The 19452-nt window shown below is 48.2% G+C and overlaps 9 protein-coding genes and 1 pseudogene across 10 annotated transcripts; 4 read left to right on the top strand and 6 right to left on the bottom strand.

Annotated features, from left to right (window-relative positions):
- Positions 1–643: 643 nt before the first annotated feature.
- Positions 644–2415, bottom strand: K444DRAFT_651703 (uncharacterized protein; the record flags this gene model as incomplete). The annotated part of the gene is made up of 6 exons (XM_024885732.1): positions 644–904; positions 1062–1220; positions 1273–1680; positions 1743–1832; positions 1863–2033; positions 2335–2415. 6 exons carry the CDS (start codon positions 2413–2415, stop codon positions 644–646), a joined length of 1170 nt encoding a protein of 389 aa, XP_024739665.1.
- A 346-nt stretch (positions 2416–2761) lies between these two features.
- On the top strand, positions 2762–2904 carry K444DRAFT_t15 (annotated as a pseudogene). Its single transcript has one exon. The product of its transcript is annotated as a tRNA-OTHER (tRNA).
- Positions 2905–5181: 2277 nt separating this feature from the next.
- On the bottom strand, positions 5182–6350 carry K444DRAFT_524520 (Clavaminate synthase-like protein; the record flags this gene model as incomplete). Its single annotated transcript, XM_024874359.1, has 6 exons — positions 5182–5239; positions 5297–5438; positions 5486–5797; positions 5847–6000; positions 6056–6261; positions 6314–6350. The coding sequence occupies 6 exons, from the start codon at positions 6348–6350 to the stop codon at positions 5182–5184; spliced, it is 909 nt and encodes a 302-aa protein (XP_024739664.1).
- Positions 6351–6851: 501 nt separating this feature from the next.
- Positions 6852–8748, top strand: K444DRAFT_610779 (MFS general substrate transporter; the record flags this gene model as incomplete). Its single annotated transcript, XM_024879820.1, has 5 exons — positions 6852–6912; positions 6972–7863; positions 7915–8312; positions 8370–8490; positions 8541–8748. Coding segments are annotated over 5 exons (1558 nt in total), but the record flags the coding sequence as incomplete, so codon positions are not given.
- K444DRAFT_610777 (carboxypeptidase S) lies at positions 8656–10865 on the bottom strand. Its single transcript, XM_024879819.1, has 4 exons — positions 10375–10865; positions 9866–10326; positions 9675–9818; positions 8656–9628 (listed from the first exon to the last, which is right to left on the bottom strand). Exons 1-4 carry the CDS (start codon positions 10821–10823, stop codon positions 8931–8933), a joined length of 1752 nt encoding a protein of 583 aa, XP_024739662.1. The 5' UTR covers positions 10824–10865; the 3' UTR covers positions 8656–8930.
- A 150-nt stretch (positions 10866–11015) lies between these two features.
- On the bottom strand, positions 11016–12433 carry K444DRAFT_349382 (SGNH hydrolase). The gene is made up of 5 exons (XM_024872092.1): positions 12267–12433; positions 12030–12215; positions 11893–11977; positions 11431–11830; positions 11016–11368 (listed from the first exon to the last, which is right to left on the bottom strand). Exons 2-5 carry the CDS (start codon positions 12089–12091, stop codon positions 11202–11204), a joined length of 714 nt encoding a protein of 237 aa, XP_024739661.1. The 5' UTR covers positions 12092–12215; positions 12267–12433; the 3' UTR covers positions 11016–11201.
- On the top strand, positions 12090–14189 carry K444DRAFT_641956 (glycoside hydrolase family 1 protein; the record flags this gene model as incomplete). The annotated part of the gene is made up of 2 exons (XM_024884683.1): positions 12090–12102; positions 12736–14189. The coding sequence occupies 2 exons, from the start codon at positions 12090–12092 to the stop codon at positions 14187–14189; spliced, it is 1467 nt and encodes a 488-aa protein (XP_024739660.1).
- A 37-nt stretch (positions 14190–14226) lies between these two features.
- Positions 14227–16523, bottom strand: K444DRAFT_525080 (glycoside hydrolase family 95 protein; the record flags this gene model as incomplete). Its single annotated transcript, XM_024874413.1, has 2 exons — positions 14227–15200; positions 15257–16523. The coding sequence occupies 2 exons, from the start codon at positions 16521–16523 to the stop codon at positions 14227–14229; spliced, it is 2241 nt and encodes a 746-aa protein (XP_024739659.1).
- A 421-nt stretch (positions 16524–16944) lies between these two features.
- K444DRAFT_349358 (uncharacterized protein) lies at positions 16945–17637 on the top strand. Its single transcript, XM_024872091.1, has 2 exons — positions 16945–17440; positions 17502–17637. The coding sequence occupies exons 1-2, from the start codon at positions 17080–17082 to the stop codon at positions 17567–17569; spliced, it is 429 nt and encodes a 142-aa protein (XP_024739658.1). The 5' UTR covers positions 16945–17079; the 3' UTR covers positions 17570–17637.
- Positions 17564–19291, bottom strand: K444DRAFT_661828 (uncharacterized protein; the record flags this gene model as incomplete). The annotated part of the gene is made up of 1 exon (XM_024886633.1): positions 17564–19291. One exon carries the CDS (start codon positions 19289–19291, stop codon positions 17705–17707), a length of 1587 nt encoding a protein of 528 aa, XP_024739657.1. The 3' UTR covers positions 17564–17704.
- Positions 19292–19452: the final 161 nt, after the last annotated feature.

Raw genomic sequence — 19452 nt, 5'->3', positions numbered from 1 at the left:
TGTAACAGGAAACATGCTCGCCGGTTCCCCTAACTTGGGCCCTAACCCCGCAAACACATCAGTCGCTGTGGCACAATCTGAGTCGGGATGCCAGGATGGCTGGAGCTTTCAAAGTCAAGGTTGTTGTGTCGGGATTCGGGTCAGTCCTCGGAGAGCAACGGAGGAGCGACGAAAGATGGGATGAATCCACTGAGGGGTGGGTTTATTGAGCAGTCCGGATCTCATCAGCGTCCCGAACAGTTTCCATTTCCCCTGACATCTGGAGAAGGATTGAAGTCGACGAGGGCTGTACTGTAGCAACTACATCACTGCGCTCGGTCCCACCTCTGGAATTGTAACGTGAAGGCCACCCCGATATCATCTGAATATGGTGCAAAAACGAGAGACGCCTTTCCAGCAATGCACCGTCAATGGATGGCCTAACAGTTGCAAGGGCAAAGATCTCCTAGCATTTTCCTTGCTCGCAGCTCGAGTCTCGACGGACTCGATGACCACATAAAAGGAGCGAAAATAGATGCAACATTCAAATGCTCGGTATGCAGCCTGTGAGAGGATATGCTCTGGAAGATCCCAGCTCCTTGCCGGCGGGAATATGGCACAGCAACGGGTGTAATTTCTTTCTCTCCATTGTCTGATGCGGCCGCTACGGCCGGGAGGCCGCACCAGACCTCAAACGAGATTTATCGTACGATGCTGCTGACTTCCCAACCTTGTATTCCAGCATCCCATTGGATTTCACCACATTCTTGCCGAGCATCTTCGCAACGGTTTCAACGCCTGTCGCTGGGACTCTGAATTCGGACCTGTTTCCTGGGCCCGGTTGCCTACCGTCCGGCAGCAGATGATGAGGAGAGGGCAGATACTCTGGCAACGGCCCAAGTTGGATCAAGACAGTCGCTTGATCCTATGCAATGTGTTCATGATACAAACGATCTCCGCGAATATTGACGACAAAGGGGAAGGGAATCCGCAGTTTGCAACGTGTGGGAGGGATTCCAGGAGCACTATACATTCAATCAGACATTGATTAGCGAGGAGGAGAACGGTCATAGCCAGTCCACCTCGCAAGTGTGTGTGGAATTCATGATAAATGCGTCACAGACTCGGTCGACTCCTATTGTGCTACTAGCGAGCTCGTGTTTTACATCTGGCGGGTTGGTGAAGATAAAATGGTCCCGGTAGAAGGAGGTAAGCAGCTTTCTTCCAACGCCGCTGGTCATCTGAAAAGTAGGCTGTTGTCAATCAGGCAGGAAGAGCTACCGAAATGTTTACAGTCAGAATATGATTCACATACAGCTCTTGCACCGATGTCCCCATCTTTTTTGCAACAGAACGATCCTCGAATTCAAAATAGCAATGCTCTTCCCAGATGGCTCCCAGATCAAAGTCTGCCCCTCTGATATATCTCTTAAGAAACGTCAAGTTTCGAGGATGTGATATTGCTTCGGTAGCATAGTCGAAGTTGTCGAGACTAGGCACTGCAAATCGCGGCTTCATTGAGGGGTAATTGCATTTCGTAAGACCACCTTTCTTGGCAATCCTTGAATCGGCTTCTCCAGTGAGGTGCTGTAAGTTTGGAATAGATGCATTCTGGAGAGGGGGATCTGAAGCACACCCGTAGCACACAGCTGTCAGTATTGACAGCGGCAAAATTACCTTTGCAATGAGTCGATTCCAAAGCTAAGAGGCGTAGTCTGGTTTGTGTCAGCGTATAAACCAATTGTAGAATTGACTTTACGTACGACCAAGCCGATTCCGTCTTCTTCATGGCACTCAGGGCAATTCTTCAACCCCGAGATCGCCAAATTTAACAGCGCCTCTGTTGTACCGGCCTGTTCAAAAGCATTCTCAAGTATCTATACAACCGCAAAGCCTTCTTCCGACCATTTCAAAAGTGGTGGAGGGACTCCATCTTCGCATAGTGTTCCGCTTTCTTTGTATGACGGTGTCCAGTTTGGAAGCATTATGATGAACCCTGGACCATAACCTCTTCGAGTCAACGGAGGCAATAGTGACACTCCAGGAGCGGGTTCCTTCAGCTCAGCAGCCGGGAGCGCAAATTCAATTTCATTTTTAAGTGAGCCCGTTTTAAAGCAAGATGTGAAGGGAAATGATTTATATTTCGCATGGGGAACATTTCAATTATATACAATTGTTCAACCGCCCATCCACCATCTTACGATATCATGCGATTCTTGTCACAGTGTGGTGCCAGGAACCATCCTCAACAACTCCGTTCATCAGAGAAGCGGCCAAGACCGATGTCCCATCTTATCGGTGGCAATATTTCTCGCTAGTCGCACCCCCATGCAGATCCCACTTTCGATAGCAGACCTGACTCGTGAGTCGCGAGCTTGAGTTGCACCACTTTTGAGACGCTACGGACTTCGGTAGTGAGTGGGGACGGTGGGGCATTGTGCAGCTGGCTGTACAAATCCCGAACGTCATAGGAGGTTTGATAGTGTCTCATCACGTGATATTTCATCTTGCTGAAGACGGGAGGCTCGACCTGTGGAAGTCACGTTTTAGGTGACAGACAGATAAGCACCAAAAATGAAATGGATCCCATCATATAACCGACTAATTTGCGGCGAGACCGTATACAGAAGTCACCTTCACTAGAATATTAGAAATGACGCTGTGAAACTGCAACCCCTACGCCCCTTTATTTAGCGAGAATCACAACAAACACGATTCACTTCAACGTAATTCGCTTTCGGTCTTATAGATCGAAACAAGAACTTTTTCGGCAAATCCAATAGGGGACGTAGCTCAACGGTAGAGCTCACAGAAACTACCAAGCCCTGAGTAGTAGCAGGGTGGACTGCCGAAAGGTGGAACCTGCTTACCCAGTGGCTGGTTTCGAAATGTGGTATTGAGCTGGTTCGACTCCAGCCGTCTCCAAATATGTTTGAACAGTGAAAATACGCAGGTCGAAATAAATAAAAATTTGAGTGAGAGAGAGAGAGAGATCGCAATTCTAATCTGGCCCATTTTATACACTCTGTACTATGGTAGTTGCCAAGAGCCTGATATCCCCTGAAGTGCTTCCTTACTGATTTGGAGACGAAAGCGAGGCTCAGGCAAATTTTTATTGGAATTGAATATATCAAAAGGAGAAGTTTTTTTGGCAAATTGAATTCAAGGGGGGTAGCTCAACGGTAGAAGAGCTCACAGGACAATTCTAACGATGGGGCCTGTGCTAAGGGGTTTGCGGGCGTAGACCGGGGTTTTAGCTGATCCCTACTCTCGCTTAAGTTGTCCCCTACTATAGTTCAGCATACGCTCTTCTTATGCTCCGCATATGCACGAGCTAAGAAGGTTAGGGTTGGTCCCGAGCTTGCGAGGGGCTTAGGGTTAGGGGTTAGGATTCAGGTTAGTCCCGGGGGGTGGGGCGGCGGTAAGAGCCCCCCGCATTGGGATATATTAGAGCGTGAAGGCGCTGCGAGTTAGGGTTAGTATATATGCTGAGCATATGCCAGAGGCTAAAGGTCGAGAGTATGCTAGGAGCATGCCTGGCGGGCAGTTAGGAGGGGGTCGGGGATGGACGAGGGCAATAGAAGAGAGGGGCAGTGTTCCTTTAGTAAAATAAGTATTTATTATATCTAAAGGTCGAGCATATGCAAGAAGCTAATTGCTACTATGGGAAAATACAAGAGTATTTGCGCTAATTAATAGTGGGTGACAGCTTAAGCGGTAGTAGGGCTCAGCTTCCGGCTCGCTTCGACCACGAGTACATGTCTCGTTGTGGGGCTTCGGACTGTGGTACTGAGTTGGTTCGACTCCAACGGCCTCTAATTACCTTCTTATATCAACGGGCATGATTGGTCAATCTGTGAATTTTTTTTGCTTGCTTGAGAAGAACGTAAATTTCTTAGTGCCAGAAGGGTTGCCGAGATTCTCAAGCGAGGTCCTCGGTGCAGAAACTTGAGAACGACGTGAAAATTGACCATTTAGGTCACAGCGCTTCTTGAAACCCCTTTCCACTCTTACAAGTAAGTTCTGACGTGAGTCTTATGCACAAACCGCATCTTTCTATCAATCCCAACGCAGGTGAGATGCATGAAGGGGTAATGATTACGATGGAGTCACCGCACTCAGTAAGGAAGAACTCCACGAAACACAAATCAATGAATATGACGCTCTTGCAAACCATCCCGCTCCAACATTGCCGCTGCTTCTTCATCCACCAGTCCAAGCACAAAACCCGAGCTGACGACGTGATATTAGTCGCCGACTTTGTGGAGAATCAATGGAAGTCGACATTTGGGGAAAAACACGTTTCCACAATATTCGATTTGAGAACAGATGGATAAAACCCTCTTCCCTGGGTAACGCCAGTAATAACAGCGTCGACCCATATGAATGATGAGCTTCGAAGTTCCTTTGCCAAAATCTCCAGAGCAGCGACAAGATTCGTTGTGGCCGCAAATGGTACCCCATTCACGAGGATATCCTTGGTGACTCTGGGGTCTCCCAGGGATACAAGAGTGCCTAGTAAGATCTTACTAAAGGTTCGTGGTCAGTGAGTGTTTGACGAGGTCGCACTCAACCACGCCATTGCAGGATTGACGGAATTTCGGCAACCTGATCTCTGACTCGGAAGGGCCCAGCTTCTTATATGTGAACGACGCAGCCATGGCCAGCTGTCTGGTGGGACTGGGCGGTCGATGTTCGTTACTAGCAAAGAGGATTCGAATGACGGTCGAGGGTGGGAAAGCTCAACAAAAACCACTGGGCCTGTTCCCCCTGGTGTATCAAAATCGATTCTGCACTAGATGCGATTTGGCGAACAAATGAGCAGACGCTCTTGGTGCGATGAGACAGCTATAGCGGCTCGATTCGGCATGTCACAGCGGAAAGACTTGGCCACAGGCAGCACTCCAGGCACCTTCGAACTTTCGGCAGTGGCATGAAGCCTGTAATATATCAGATGCCATTGTGTCAGCTACCGATTCAATCTGAATAGAGAATTTGCACATTTACACTCCTCTCGGCGAATGAAAGTCCAACACTAAAGACCAGACTTTTGATTCATACCCTTTTTGGAAATACATTTCTTATCTTCTTCAGATGGAATCAAGCCTCAGCAGAGACTACTACTAATTTCTCATTCTCCGCACCTTGAAGAGCGCTGCAAAATTCATTTGGTCAGTGAGTTGGGTGAGAACGTGATTTCACTCACCCAAAGTTCCTTGCGACTGCTTGCTTAAAGTAGTCGTCAACCGTCATGGGAGGGCTGTAATGAAATCAGTCAAATGTCAAAGCACTCACGAATGAGAGTGAAGTCACTCACTACTTCTTTTTCGGTCCCTGGAGCACGAAGCCTTTCCTGCTCTGGTTGAAATAGGCTATGGAGTAGCGATCTGGAGATTTACCGATGTCCTTGGCTCTGACTCTGTGGAAGTTGGATTTGAGCCTGTCATCAGACCATGCCACTGCCTTCACGTCAGTGATATCTTCAAACGTGGACTTGCACACTTACTCAGCATATCACCAATGTTCACAACAATTGGGCCAGTCTTAGCAGGAAGAGGAGTGAAAGTCTCCCCTATTGCAAAAGTCGAGTGGCTTTCCCGCCCCGGGCAGATCTCAAGTCCATCTTCTCCATCCCGTTGGAAAAGGAGAGTCAGGCATCCAATATCGGTATGAGATCCAGCTCTCCAGGACCCAGCAGCGTTTTCTGAAGCTGGGTAATGGATTAGGCGAAGTTGGGTAAGGCAATCTGGCTGAAGGGGATCGTTTGCTATCTTGAAGTAATCCTCAGGGAAGCCGAGAGCCTTTGCAAAACAGGATACTCCTGGTCGTCAGCTTTGGCTATCATGGCACTCAGTGTTGCAACTTACGAACTTGGTCGGAAATGCTTGCGCATTTCGTCATAAAGTTCTCGGTTGTCTCCCGGAACTTGGGAATATCGTCATCGCTTGGCCATTCTGAGTTTCTTTGAAGCCAAAGTGACTCTTTTTGGTCATACATCCCGGTACTGGGTCGAAGTTGAGCCTGATGAATCGTGTCAGATCTCTAACTCAACATTCAAGGATTCAAGGAGGCGGACCATGTACTCCCATCCATTATTGGTCTTCTTACTGTGAGGAGTTTTCCCCTTAGTTTCAAGGGACAGCCCAAAGAAAGCTTTGGAGATGGCAAATTGTGCTTCAATCTCGTGGACACTGATGCCGTGATCGACCAGGGTCAAGAACCCAGCATTTTCTGCTGCTTCTACCAGTTGCTCGGTGATCTCCTCCTTCCGACTTTCAAAGTCTATATAAGTATGAGCTTTTCGAACTTTAGTGTCCAGGAAGTTTCTCATTACCTTTCAGGGAGATGACTGGAACAAGTCTTTCTGCCATTATTTTGATCGTGATTTATCTGATTGGCGTTAAAGGATAGGTAATGATAGTGAAGTTATACAAATGCTAGCGGTGACCCATTCCCAGATGCACATTCCCAACAGCCTCAAGTTTCATACTCATCCTTCAGGCCACATTTTCCATCTCCGTGACTCGTCAAGAACGATATCTCCTGGTATCGCTCAAGAGTGGGCATGCTATCTGCACTGTACCACTTTGGTGGATAAGTGGGACACTTCTGCGGGACCGGCCAATGAACCCCTGCAATAACACTATCAGAATCCTCTTCCCTATCCCCTTTGGTATCTTCCCTCGGCGACGTTCCGGAACTGTGCCTCTCTGCAAGTTAACTTGTGGCAGAGGGGCCGGGCCGTGCACGAAGTGGGAATCTTCCTGATCGGCCCCCGATAAGTTGATAATGTGCAAGTGAGTCGAGGCATATAAGGGAGATGCGACGATGCGCCAGGACTTCTCTTCTTCCTATCCTGATAATATTGCAATCATGTCGACAGAAAAAAAGGCTTTGGGCAGGGCCGACATCACCAATGCCGACACTGAGGCGGTAAGCATTTGACGATTCTGATTTTACTGGTGGATTCCCGACTGAGATTTTGTGACCAGGGAGAGGTTCATGTCATCCCCCTCGAGAAAGCAGGAATCGACCAGCAAGCAGCCAGTAAAGACAAAGCTCTCGGCTTGCTCGCAACCCACCATGTCAATTTCGACCCAAATTCCACAGAGGCCAAGCGCGTGCTACGGAAAATCGACATGCGGATAATGCCCATGGTGTTCGTGGTCTACATGTTGCAACTGATGGACAAGAACAGCTTATCATTTGCCGCCATCATGGGCATCAAAACTGATTGCCATCTCACGGCCAAGCAGTATTCGTGGCTGGGATCGATCGTTTATTTTGGGTATCTTGGGGGCGAAATTCCTGCCACGTTCCTGATGCAGCGATTTTCTCTATCGAAGTATTTCTCGATCATGTGTATGCTCTGGGGGATCGTTGTAGCCATGCATGCCGTATGCCAGGACTTCGCCAGTCTCGCAACTGTCCGATTCCTCCTTGGAGCAATTGAAGTCTGCACAGCTCCCGCTGTGATTTACATCACGGGGTCCTGGTACATCAAGAGTGAGCAAATCACAAGAGTTGCAATCTGGTACACGACATCCGGCTGGGCCAACGTCTTCGGCGGCCTCTTCGCCTTCGCCATTAACCACGCCAAAAGCTTCAAGTGGCAAGGCTTGTTCGTCTTCTATGGATGCCTCACCTTTTGCATGGGCGTCATCCTGTTCTTCTTCCTCGCCGCTTCACCAACCCAGGCCAGCTGGCTCACGGATGAGGAGAAGACTATTGCTCTTGAGAGAGTCCGAGAGAACAAGACTGGCTCCGAGGTCTGGCGATTCAACAAGTCGCAGTTATTTGAATGTTTCACGGACATTCGGTTTTACATGATGTTTCTGCTGTTGGTCTCCACTGGTCTTCCAAATGGTGGTTTGACTGCTTTTGGTGAGTTGAGCGATTCCCCCTTGTTGACTTTTGGGAAACTGACATATTTAGGTCCTTCAATTATTGCCAGTTTTGGTTTCAATACAGACCAGTCCACACTTCTAAACATGGGATCCGGTGCATGCACAGTAGTCGGTACGATCATGGCTCTGTACCTGGCAAAATTCACTGGTCGAACGATCGCAGGATGCTACACGCTCTGCCTGTCCTGTATCGGTGTTATAATGATGTTTGTTATCCCGGCTGAGCACTACGGAGCTCGATATGGAGGATATATCCTGACCCAACAATTCGGCGTTTGCGTGCTGTTCATTATCACGTTTTTGACAGCAGGCGTTGGAGGCTCCACCAAGAAATTCGCTTTCGGATGTGCATACCAACTTGGCTATGCAGTTGGAAATATCATTGGTCCTCAGACATATGTTGCTAAGGATGCTCCAAATTACTACGTAAGTGCAAAGATCTTCAGATCCCAGTGTCAAACTTCAATGCTGATTATTTGACAGCCTGCCAAGTACACTATGCTTGCCTTCTTACTTTTCACGATCTTTCTTTTGACTTCATATGGCCTTATTCATAAGATGTGGAATAATAAGAGAGACAAGCAGGATGTTCTTGATGCTCAAAGTAAGTCTTCATACAAAAAAGGTAACATTTTTTGCTAACGATTTTGACAGATGGCATTGTTCATGAGCACATTGAGAATGAGGAGTTCGCCGACTTGACGGACTTCAAGTTGAGGTCTTTCAGGTATCCATTGTAGGGTATTTGGGTGATATAATGGAATAAATAGTGCTGGCACACATTTGTCCTACAGATTTAAAAATAGTGGAAAGGTGTTGATTTGATGGAGCCATAGAAACATATTAATTTCTTTCTCCACGATGTCCCCATCACTTGATGCTCCAAGCAGAGTCAAAACGTTGGCAAAGGGCCAGGTTTGAGAGACTCAAAAATCTTTTGGAATCTGCAATGCTAGTGAGCCGGGAAAGATCGGCCACTTGACCTCCTTCTCGGAAATATATACTGTGCAAACCAGTTGTACCTAAAAACTACCCTTTGACCGATCACGACCCGTCACCATTCAATATTAATTGGGCGTAAAACTTCACGGCCTCAATATGCTCTTTCATCCCAACACGCTCATCAACCGTGTGTGCATTTGCTCTTCCCTCTTCCCTCATCGGACTGAACCGATATATATTTGGCGTCAGACCCCAGTAGAATTTCGTATCGGTGTTCCCCGTCATTAAGCTAGGTGCGACGATAATATCCTCTCCCATCACTTGCTTGATCGTTCCAGTGAACGTCTTGTAAGCATCGGTGTCAAAGGGTGACACCGGAGACGGCTCAAGTGGCATATCGAAGTCCTCCAGTATGATCTGGCCAACGGCTGAACTTGAAGTGTTTCCTGAAACGTCGCCCCATGCATCCAGGGACATTGAAAACTTCTTCAAGATCTTGGACTCTACCAGCGTTCGGAGCTTGGAACGGATATCATCGACATGACTCTCGACCGCGATGCGGTGATTAATTACTGCGTAGACCTTTTCTGGTAGAGCGTTGATCTTCACGCCGCCCGATATGAGATCTGTAGCTTGTGAAGTCTGCATGAGATATCTCTGGAAAACGTTCTTCTTTGCGATATAATCAGCCACAGATTTAGCAGCCTTCTTGCTTTTCAACGATTTCTTGATGGTTTTCCGCAGCCAGGAATCCATGTCAGGAGCGTATTCTGCTGAGCATTGTAAGGTGGTGAAGTAAGCTGGTTAAATTAGCAAACTCCTCCAACTTGGAATAGGGGAACTGACGATTGGCAGGTGTGAGCTCCGGTTCATACGGTTCCGCCTCCACAGCTGAGATGACTTGAGAGAGTATCCCAATCCCGGTGTGGTCAGGTGGAACTGATGAATGGCCGCCGGAAGTCTCGACGGTTATTCTAACATCAAAATATCCTTTGATATGATCAGCCAAAAGGGCCAATTCCGAGCATGGTACTCACCTTTTTCGCCCAACCCTGGCAAAGCAAAAGTCGCTCCATCCACCACCTGGATTCCCAAACCTCCCTCATCCACAATCAATTCAATTGAATCCTTCCCTCTTGTGTCTTCGAGATGTTTAGCAATAAATTGTGCTCCCTGAGGCCCACTGATCTCCTCATCGAAACCAAATCCAGCGAGAATACTTCTCCCGGGTGTGAAGTCCTTCTCTAGGAGGATTTCAAAAGCTTCCAAAACGCCAATCAGGTTATTTTTGCAATCCGTTGCTCCTCGACCCCATATATATCTGCCATCGTAATGTGCCGAATAGGGTGGGTATTTCCATCTGGACTCGGTAACCTTGAGGACGGGAACAACGTCTTGGTGTGCCATGAAGAGGTATGGTTTCAGCGATTCGTCCTTCCCTTTCCATTCGAGGAGTATTCCGTATGTATTTATGGGAGTGAATTCGAGCTTTGAATAGCTAGAGAATTATCAGTATACCGTTGCCGCAAGTATTGGTGAGACTTACACCAGAGGAAACGTCTTCTTCAAGTAATCATGGAATTCAATGAAAACATCCCATCTCGGGTCCTCTCCAACCTTACCCATATCATCAAAGCTCTCTGTCGGTATCTGCACAGCACCTTGCATTCTCTTCAAGCTCTCGTTGAAAAAATCATCACTGCCAATTTTGTCCCGGACTTCCGTCTCCAGTTTCTTTCGGTCATCCGACAAGCTTTCGATTGCAGGAAACTGAGGGCATGCTGTCGTGTCAGGATGTGGGAAGACCTGAGGATCTTTGCTGCCCTTAATTGCTTGAGAAATTGATAGGAACAGAACCAGGACGAGGACCAAGATGCCTGGAATCGTAAAGTGCAGGATCCGTTTCCAGTTCCATTTTGTGCGCTGACGAGAGGCGGTCAAGGGCTCCGACTCGCCTTGCGGTAATAGAGTATAGTTATGCGACTTGAATGCCATGATGGACGCGATTCAATCAGTAAGAAAGCATTGTGGTTGGAGTTTGGTGATTGACAAGCTTTCGAAATCGGCGGCGCTGGCCCGCTTTTTGACCCCACTTTCGACCACACTTTGTGGCGAGGCCGACAATCAACTTTCAATAGTAAGCCCAGATAATTCAACTTATATGAAAGCTGAGAACACTTCTAATTGCGAGCAGCTTCTTTTGAACAGGTGGTTTGATTTCTGATAGCAGGGTCTGCAGACGTTCACGTGACTCAGCACACCTCCTTTCCTCGATCTCGACTTCTTCAAATAACTCTAAATCCTCTCTATTCTCGTTGAAATCAAGGGAAGTCTACTCCCACAGTCTACGAAATTGCATCATTCAGTTACCATTCATATCGTATTCTTCACATCCCAGAATTCCGCGCCCATATCCTTCTCCCACTGCACCTTGACCGCATACGGCATCTTATACGGCGGGTACTCCGGCCATTTCTCGTTGATAAGTTTTACCAACTCACTAAATACGATTCTGTATCCCTGGGGGCTGACATGTAAACCTTAAGCCTTGTCAGTAAAAGACTCTCCTTTACATATTCTCCTCGAATTCCTTCCAACTCACCATCATAGGACAGCTCCTCCAGCTCCTTAGACTTCCCAAGCTCTAAAGTTCCAGGGATAGGCAATGGATCTCCAGCCTTCCACCCAGCCTTCTCCATGAAAGCAGACCAAACATCCAAGACCGGTACCCCGGCCTCTTTCCCAACTTCTTTCACAAGCTCCGCATACTCCTGCGCATCCGCTGCTTTTCTGGTCGGTGGTGTAACTCCCCACTCTTCCTGAAGCTTCACCAACATAGTCTCTTCAAAGGGAGGTGGCGTGATCAAGATTATGTTAGGTGAGTGGACTGTTACCACTGGGTGATTGATGATTTCGAGAAGGTTCTTCTTGAAGCGATCTGGTGGGACGTATTGTGCCTGGATTGGGTTCTTGTTTGCATCATTTGCTCCGAACCATATCACCTTCGTCCAATATTAGCTTATCTTGATGATTATCTTCTGACAAAAAGAGAAAATCGACATACCAGGAAACGAACAGCAACTTGCTGAGGGTGTGCCTGCGGTAGTATGTTATGCACCACCTTTAGTGCGTGGTCGGTGTTATAGCCGCTGGAGAGCTTTGATCAGAGAGGATTCTAGGCCTGTAGAAGGACATGCGTACGAGAACCCTCGATTCATCACATCAAACCGCCTCGAGTATGCCGATGCCAGCTCTGCCCCCATGGCAAAGCCACGTGACTGGTCCCATGCTCCCTGGGTGATGCTATCTCCTATACGATCGTCAGACAAAATAAGCTCGAGACGTTGAAAGTGACAGACCGAAAATAACGAATTGGTCCAGACAAGCCTGATAAGGTTTAGCCGTTGCACTAGAATTTCAAGCCTTGAAGACACGCACCATCTGCTGTCCCATGGTTCCGTCCTACGCAAGAGCCTAATAAAATCAAGCTTCGATCCCTCCGACCCTAAAATGTATTTGTCCCAAAGCACAGGAGTTACCTTTGATCGGCAATCTGAGTGGGGTAGATAGCAGCCGACACGTGATGATCAATTCAGGCTGTTCCTTTGCATTTTCACTGTTTGGGTAAGCTTCCTACAGCAAAAAACAACTTCAAAAACTCCTCCAATGGAAACTTGTCGTGGCAGGACCCCGCACGCGTGCATATATCCTTGCTTCACGATCCGAAAACCTGACCCTAGATGGCTCGGGAGACATTACCACGAGTGACGATTTCTCGTCATTCCTGAGATCGAGCATCGATTTTGATTTGTAGTGTAAATCAAGTATAAATTTCTCCTGTATACTTTGAAAACGTTCACAATCACGCATTGTTTTTGAATTCGTCCGTTGCACCCGATGGATCAAGATAAAGTTAAAGACCTCAAGGGCGTTCTACGCAGCGATTTCCACTGGGGTTACGCAACAGCAGCAACCCAAGTCGAGGGAGGCTGGAACGCCGATGACAAGGGCCTCTCAATCTGGGACACCTTCGCCCACACTCCTCGAAAAGTGAAAGACGGGAGCACACCCGACGATGCAGTGCTCTCATACTACAAATACAAAGAGGACGTGGCGCTCATGAAGTCATACGGAGTCACTGCGTACCGATTCTCGCTATCTTGGTCACGGATCATCCCTCTCGGTGGAAAAGATGATCCTGTGAATGAGGCAGGGTTGCAATATTATGAGAATCTGATCGACGAGTTGCTGGAGAATGGGATCACGCCGTTCGTGACGCTTTTTCATTGGGATACGCCGCAGGCACTCGAAGACCGGTATGGCGGAATGTTAAACAAGGAGATGTATACGCCTGATTTTGTGAATTATGCGAGGGTGTGCTTTGAGAGGTTGGGGGATAGAGTGAAGCATTGGATCACCTACAATGAGCCGGGTGTGTATACGTTAGCTGGGTATGCGGCGGGGGTTCATGCACCGGCCAGGTCGTCGAATCGGAAGTTGAATGCTGAGGGTGATTCTTCTACGGAACCGTTTATTGTTGGACATACGGAGCTTGTTTCGCATGCGTATGCTGTTCAGTTGTATCGAGAGATGTTCCAGCATCAGCAGAAGGGAATGATTGGGATCACGCTTCATGGAAATTACTCGGAACCCTGGGATTCAGACGATCCTTTGGATCAAGAAGCCGCAGAACGAGCACGAGAATTCGAGATAGCATGGTACGCCGATCCCGTATACAAGACCGGAGACTATCCAGCGAGCATGCGTGCCCAGCTCGGCGACCGATTGCCCCACTTCACAGCAGAAGAATCGAAACTCACCCTAGGTAGCTCCGACTTCTACGGGATGAATAGCTACACTACATTCTTCGTCAGACATCTAGATACGCCACCAGATATCAACGACCATTCTGGAAATATCGAGAAACTGGATACGAATAAGCAAGGAGTTTCTAGAGGACCGGAAAGTGATACATACTGGCTTCGCACCAACCCAGCCGGTTTTCGGAAACTGTTAAACTGGATTTGGAAACGATATGGTATCCCGATTTATATCACCGAGAATGGGACGACGGCAAAAGCGGAGACAGAGCCGAGTGAGGAGGTCTTGAATGATACCTTTCGGATTGAGTTCTTTGAGGGGTATATAGGTGCGGTTGCACGTGCTGTGAAAGAGGATGGTGTAGATATCAGGAGCTACTTTGCTTGGACGTTTACGGATAATTGGGAATGGGCTGCGGGGTATACAGATAGATTTGGGGTTACGTTTGTGGATTTTGAGTCGAAGGATAAGAAGAGATATCCGAAAAAGTCGGCGACAGTGATCAGAGAGTTGTTCCAGCATATGGTTAAGAAGGAATAAGGGAAATGGGGGGCATGGGGTTGAAAATGTAGAGCATCTATTTACTAACAATGCGATGCACTCCTTTCCCTTCGAACTCCACTGGCTCTGTGGCCCAACGAAACAAGACCTTACCCGCATGTCCAAAATGTGAGTGAACGATGACCGGCTCCTTGATTACACCATCTTCCCACTCAAAATCAACTTCGAATCCACCCCTTGCACGAACTCCTTTCAACAACCCTTTACTCCAAGACTTCGGGCAAGCAGGCAAGAGTTCAATGAAACCATCATGTGACTGAATCAACATCTCGATAATACCCGCACAGCCACCAAAATTCCCATCAATCTGGAAAGGGGGATGAGTGTCCAGCATATTGGGAAGGGTGGAGTCTTTGAGAAGCCGATTTATGTGCTCGAGGCAACCTTCCGAGTCTCCAAGTCGCGCATGCAGATTGATGAGCCATGCACGACTCCACCCAGTATGCCCGCCCCCATGCTCTGCTCTCCTACGGAGCACTACTGCACTTGCGGCTGCCAGATCAGGAGTCTTGCTCTTTGTGATGCTGTTTCCTGGATGCAGACCCCAAAGATGAGAAGTGTGGCGATGGCCAGGCTCAAATTCGGTATAATCTTTTCCCCACTCTTGAAGTTGACCAAAGGAGCCAGTGGCCATTGGCGGAAGACGTTTCCTGGATTTCTCAACTGCTGGAAGCAACTCATCGTTTACATCGAGTTCGGTGCAATTTCTGATGAAAACACTGAAGACAGCGTCAATGATCTGGATGTCGATGGTCGAACCTTCGCAAAGGACGCCTTTGGCTTTATTCTCGTCTAGGAAAGTATTCTCAGGTGATAAAGATGGGTTGGTTACCAGGTATTGTCCAGTGGAATCTTCAATCAAGAAATCGAGAAGGAATTCGACACAGCCTTTCAAGACAGAAAACATTCTTCTAAGAAACTCCTTATCCCCGTTGAAATGGTAGCTTTCCCAGATGTGGTAGCATAGCCAGGCACCACCAAGTGGCCAGACTAAGTAAGAATAAGTCAGTATGGACGGCCTCGTCAAATCCATGCAGTAAGCTCACCAGTTGCAGGCAACCATCTATCCTGAGGGTCTGTATCCGCCCAGATGTCAGTATTGTGATGAGCTGCCCATCCCCGACATCCATACATGGCTTCAGCAGTCTTCTTGCCTCGTTCTGCCATTCTTTCAAGCAAATTGAAGAGAGGCTGCTCGCACTCAGCCAAATTGCAGGCATTCGCGGGCCAGTAATTCATCTGAGTGTTGATGTTTATGGTGTACTTGCTCCCCCAGGCTGGCTGAAAGGATGAATTCCAAAGTCCCTGGAGAGTAGCTGGTAGAGCTTTGAATCCGGGTCGACTACAGGAAATCAGGAGATACCGGCCATAATTGTGGTAGAGAGCAGCCAGGCCTGGATCTGGTATCCCGAGAAGGGTTTCATCTGTCGATAACCCACAATTATCGGGATATAAACATAACTGCATGCGTTGGAATAATGTTTGATAGTCCTTCACATGCCTATCTCGAAGATCATCTTGTTCCAAAGCCAGCCGTACATCAGCCAACGCAGCAGACTCAGCGTCTTCATGTCTGAATGTAGTTTGAGCTGAGATAACGATCGTGGTCTTCCTTGAAGTCACCACAAGACAACCCCCAATGGCTTCGACTACACCACCATCTTGACACTGGACTTTTGCCACGCAACACAATCGGTTGCTGCCCAGACCTCCTGGTGTGGCATGCATGATAATGCTATCTTCAGTCGTTGCAACGGAGTCAACAAACTCATTGGTCTCCCATTCTACCTCGCTGACCCGGGTCATTCGAAGAGTAAGCGTAGTCTCCTCCGAAGACTCGAGCTGTATGACCAAGACATTATCGGGGTGGCTGGCGAAGACCTCCCGCTTGTATTTGATGCCGCAATGCTCATACCTGACACTCGTCACGGCCGTCCGGAGGTCCAAGCCTCTGCGATAGCTCTGCACATCCACCTCTTCATGGCCAAACTCCAAAGTGAGCGTGCCGAGAGGCTCGTAATGTCGTTGACTGTGAGGTGTCGCGAAGAAAGCCTTCCGGATGAGGTCTTCCGCGCCGGAATGATCGCTGGCCCGAATCAGGCCTCTGAGCCGAGGAAGATTCTTCAACGAGTCGCGTGGCGTTCGATCTTGACAACCTCCATACCACACCGAATTCTCGTTCAATTGCAATAGTTCTGTCGTCGTGCGGCCATATACCATGGCCCCAAGCCGTCCGTTGCCAATTGGGAGACTTTGCGACCAGTCAGATGCCGGTGCTTTGAAGTGAAGCGAAGTGCTGGGCGAGGGGTCCATCGTCCAAGTCTGCAGGTGAAGCTCGGTACAATGGGGAGCGACACAAATGCACCAATCCAGAGGCAGATATAGTATCGATTCTGAGCCAGTGCTTCTGTGTAACGGTCGATTTGGGCGACGGAGATGGTCTCATCGTCTCATCGGCTGGCGGCTAGTTATCATCAAGCCTTCATGGAAGATACGGCTAGACACTTCGAACCACAGCAGCATGATAGCTTCCCAGTTGCATACTGTAATTCGTGATTCCTTGCCTTAGTTCTGCGATGCCGACAAGATCTTGAGGTTTTCTGGCTAGGGGCGGGAGAGAAGTGCTCCAAATCCACCAATCAACATCAAAGTCCGCCGGACCCCTGAGTCTTCCAACGCCATCCCCCACCGGAAAGCTGCTAGCGCGGGGAAGTTTCTGGGGATGGACACGGGGCAAGTTTGATCCACTGTCATGGACGGGCCGCAATCCCAGGTCCAATAGTGGATGGTAAATGGGACATATATCTGGGGCATTCTAAGGGAATCTCTTTGTTTCAAGTCATGGACCAGCTTTTAACTCTTCCTCACGATGTTCGTTCAAGGCTGTGGCATGGCAAGCTACGACATTGATTGGGCTGTCATTTCTGGAATCAATGCCTACCCTGCTTGGAATACTTACTTTGGAGTTGCCAGTAGCGGAGTCACATTCGGTACAATCAATGCTCTCATGAATATTGGCAACTTTCGTGAAACTCCCTTCATGTCGTTGGCAGACACGATCGGCCGAAGGGGCATAAAATTTGTTGGAAATGCAATTGTTATAGCAAAGAGAGACGTCTCAAATTTCACGTTTATTGGGCAGGTGCATATGGACATATGGTACCCTGAGCATCGAGGTCTAAGCATTGTCCCAGATTCGGATGTCTTGAAAGATATCAGCGTTCTGGAGGGTATGTGAGATTCTAGGAGTGAAACCATATTTTATTTGGTTTACATGCTGATCTCGTATAGAATGGAGCTCTGATAGCGTTTGTCGGTATGGTTTTGACGGACTTGCACTATTTCTACTAACTGGCTGATCTTTTGATCTGAGGACAGGGAAGAAAGACCTCCCCGCAATCACATTGAGAAGACTGCATTAGAAGCTGATTACAAAGATGGACACCCTCGCGAAAGCTCCTGAAGGTCTTGGTCTTACTTTCTGGAAGCCTTTCTTACACTTCCTCGCACTTTATTTCCGTCCCACCCTGATTTTCATCCATTATACCCATACAACTCAATTCTCTGTTTTCCCACTGAGGTTCAGCTTCAGCCACTGGTGCAAGTCGATTGGAACCCCGAACCACCCTCCTTTCCCACCACCACGAGGTCATCCAGTTCAGCAAAGGCAGCCGGAGCCCCAGGGCCCTGAGACCATGCCATCCGAATCCCAGCATAACCAAGAAGACTATAAGCTGGAATCCGAGACCAGTTCCTACTATGGCAGGGTAGAACTTCCCGTTGTTGAAATTGAAGATGTTCGTCGGGTTCAATGGAACCTTAGTATTGTCCCCATGCGCTGGACCTCCGCCCCAGCAATAGCAGGTATTCCAATATCCACAGCTAGAGGCGACAATCAAGCTCAGGATGGGAGCAGCGACCAGGAAATCTTTCACCAAGATGACGTACCAGAGATGTTTTCCTGATGAGAAACAGGATTGCACGGCTTTTCGCGAGAAGGTGTACGTCAAGAGTGCGCTCAAGCCCCAGTATGCAGATGCCCCAATGACAAAAAGCGAACGACAACTGAAGTATGTAGGTCCTGCTTCAAGAACTGTGAAAGATGTTCCGAAAGCAATCGCGACGGGGAGAGCGGAGATGGTAGCTAATCTCCATCCCGAGTTGCCGAGACCTTTGTTCGGACGATAAGAGTATAGAGCACCAGACCAAACCGAGACGTTGATTATGTTTCTCGGTTGTTTATTGCTGGCCATGAACGTTGATATAGTTTTCTCGGTACTCGCAGGAGAACCCAAATCACCAACTGTATTACTCAACATGACAACAGGCACAAGCCAAGACAGGAGCATCGCAGTGCCAATCTTTCCCCCTGAAGGGCTCGATGACGCTCCGACGGAAGGGACGAAAGCCGAAATAACCTGGAAGATATACATCGCAACAGCAAAAACTGTCCGAAAGATCTCGTTCTTTCTTTGCCTCAAGAGATCGCTCGCAGTCGTTCTGACCGAAGTTATATTGATATCGGTTTGTTCTAGCTGGTAATCAGAAACGTCTTCAATCTCTCTCCGAGCTGCATAAATGATGGCGAGGCACCAGATATCCGCTTCATTGGTGAGTCTTTTTCGAGCTAAGGCACAGCATCGATTCCAGCTATCGATTTTGTCCAGGAGTGACCAAGTCGAATCAATCGGGTCTCCGAGTAAGTGCAGCACGAGAAAAAAACTTTCCATTCCGATGAGAGGAAATTGCATGTTGGAGATAAGCAGGAATATCGGAAGAAACCATTCCACGAGACGAGGCCCTATGTCTGGGTACCATCCTGTCCCCGCCCCACATATCGTCTCGCATCCATTAAGAGTGAGAATCGGTTCGGAAATGTTAGCGATCGAGAAGAGTATTGATGAATTCCATCTAGTGCCATTCGTCTTATTATATTCTGCTGTGATGTACGCAGCGCACTCTTCTCTTTCAAAAGGACCACTAGCCGTGACAACGGGTACATGAGTTATGACAGCAAGAAGGAGAAGAAGGGCAGAAGAACTCGAAAATAGCGGCTTCAAAGTGCTGAGACTATTTCCCATGTCTGAGACGTTGTCCACGTACTGTGTTGTAGAGCGGAGTTGCGGACAGCAAGGAAGAAAAGCAATGGTGAAAGAGCCCCTTTTTATGGTCCCTGGCTATAAATAGATAGCCAACAAAACCAGTTGCACTTTTATCAGGTCATTCTCTGTCTCCTGATAAA

Source organism: Hyaloscypha bicolor (genome assembly GCF_002865645.1).
Source record: "Hyaloscypha bicolor E unplaced genomic scaffold K444scaffold_53, whole genome shotgun sequence".
Lineage (NCBI taxonomy): Eukaryota > Fungi > Ascomycota > Leotiomycetes > Helotiales > Hyaloscyphaceae > Hyaloscypha > Hyaloscypha bicolor.
Note: the sequence above shows the minus strand (reverse complement) of the source record. Positions and strands in the feature narration are given on the sequence as shown.

Excerpts from the sequence above, each read along its gene's own strand:
- K444DRAFT_349358 (XM_024872091.1), top strand. The coding sequence starts at position 17,080 with ATGTTCGTTCAAGGCTGTGGCATGGCAAGCTACGACATTGATTGGGCT. Across the intron at positions 17,441-17,501 it reads AGATATCAGCGTTCTGGAGG|AATGGAGCTCTGATAGCGTT; the intron begins GTATGTGAGATT and ends GATCTCGTATAG.
- K444DRAFT_349382 (XM_024872092.1), bottom strand. The coding sequence starts at position 12,091 with ATGGGGGCAGAGCTGGCATCGGCATACTCGAGGCGGTTTGATGTGATG. Across the intron at positions 11,978-12,029 it reads GTGATGAATCGAGGGTTCTC|CGGCTATAACACCGACCACG; the intron begins GTACGCATGTCC and ends AAAGCTCTCCAG. Across the intron at positions 11,369-11,430 it reads GGAGGAGCTGTCCTATGATG|GTTTACATGTCAGCCCCCAG; the intron begins GTGAGTTGGAAG and ends ACAAGGCTTAAG.
- K444DRAFT_610777 (XM_024879819.1), bottom strand. The coding sequence starts at position 10,823 with ATGGCATTCAAGTCGCATAACTATACTCTATTACCGCAAGGCGAGTCG. Across the intron at positions 10,327-10,374 it reads AAGAAGACGTTTCCTCTGGT|CTATTCAAAGCTCGAATTCA; the intron begins GTAAGTCTCACC and ends ATAATTCTCTAG. Across the intron at positions 9,629-9,674 it reads GGAGCTCACACCTGCCAATC|CTTACTTCACCACCTTACAA; the intron begins GTCAGTTCCCCT and ends TAATTTAACCAG.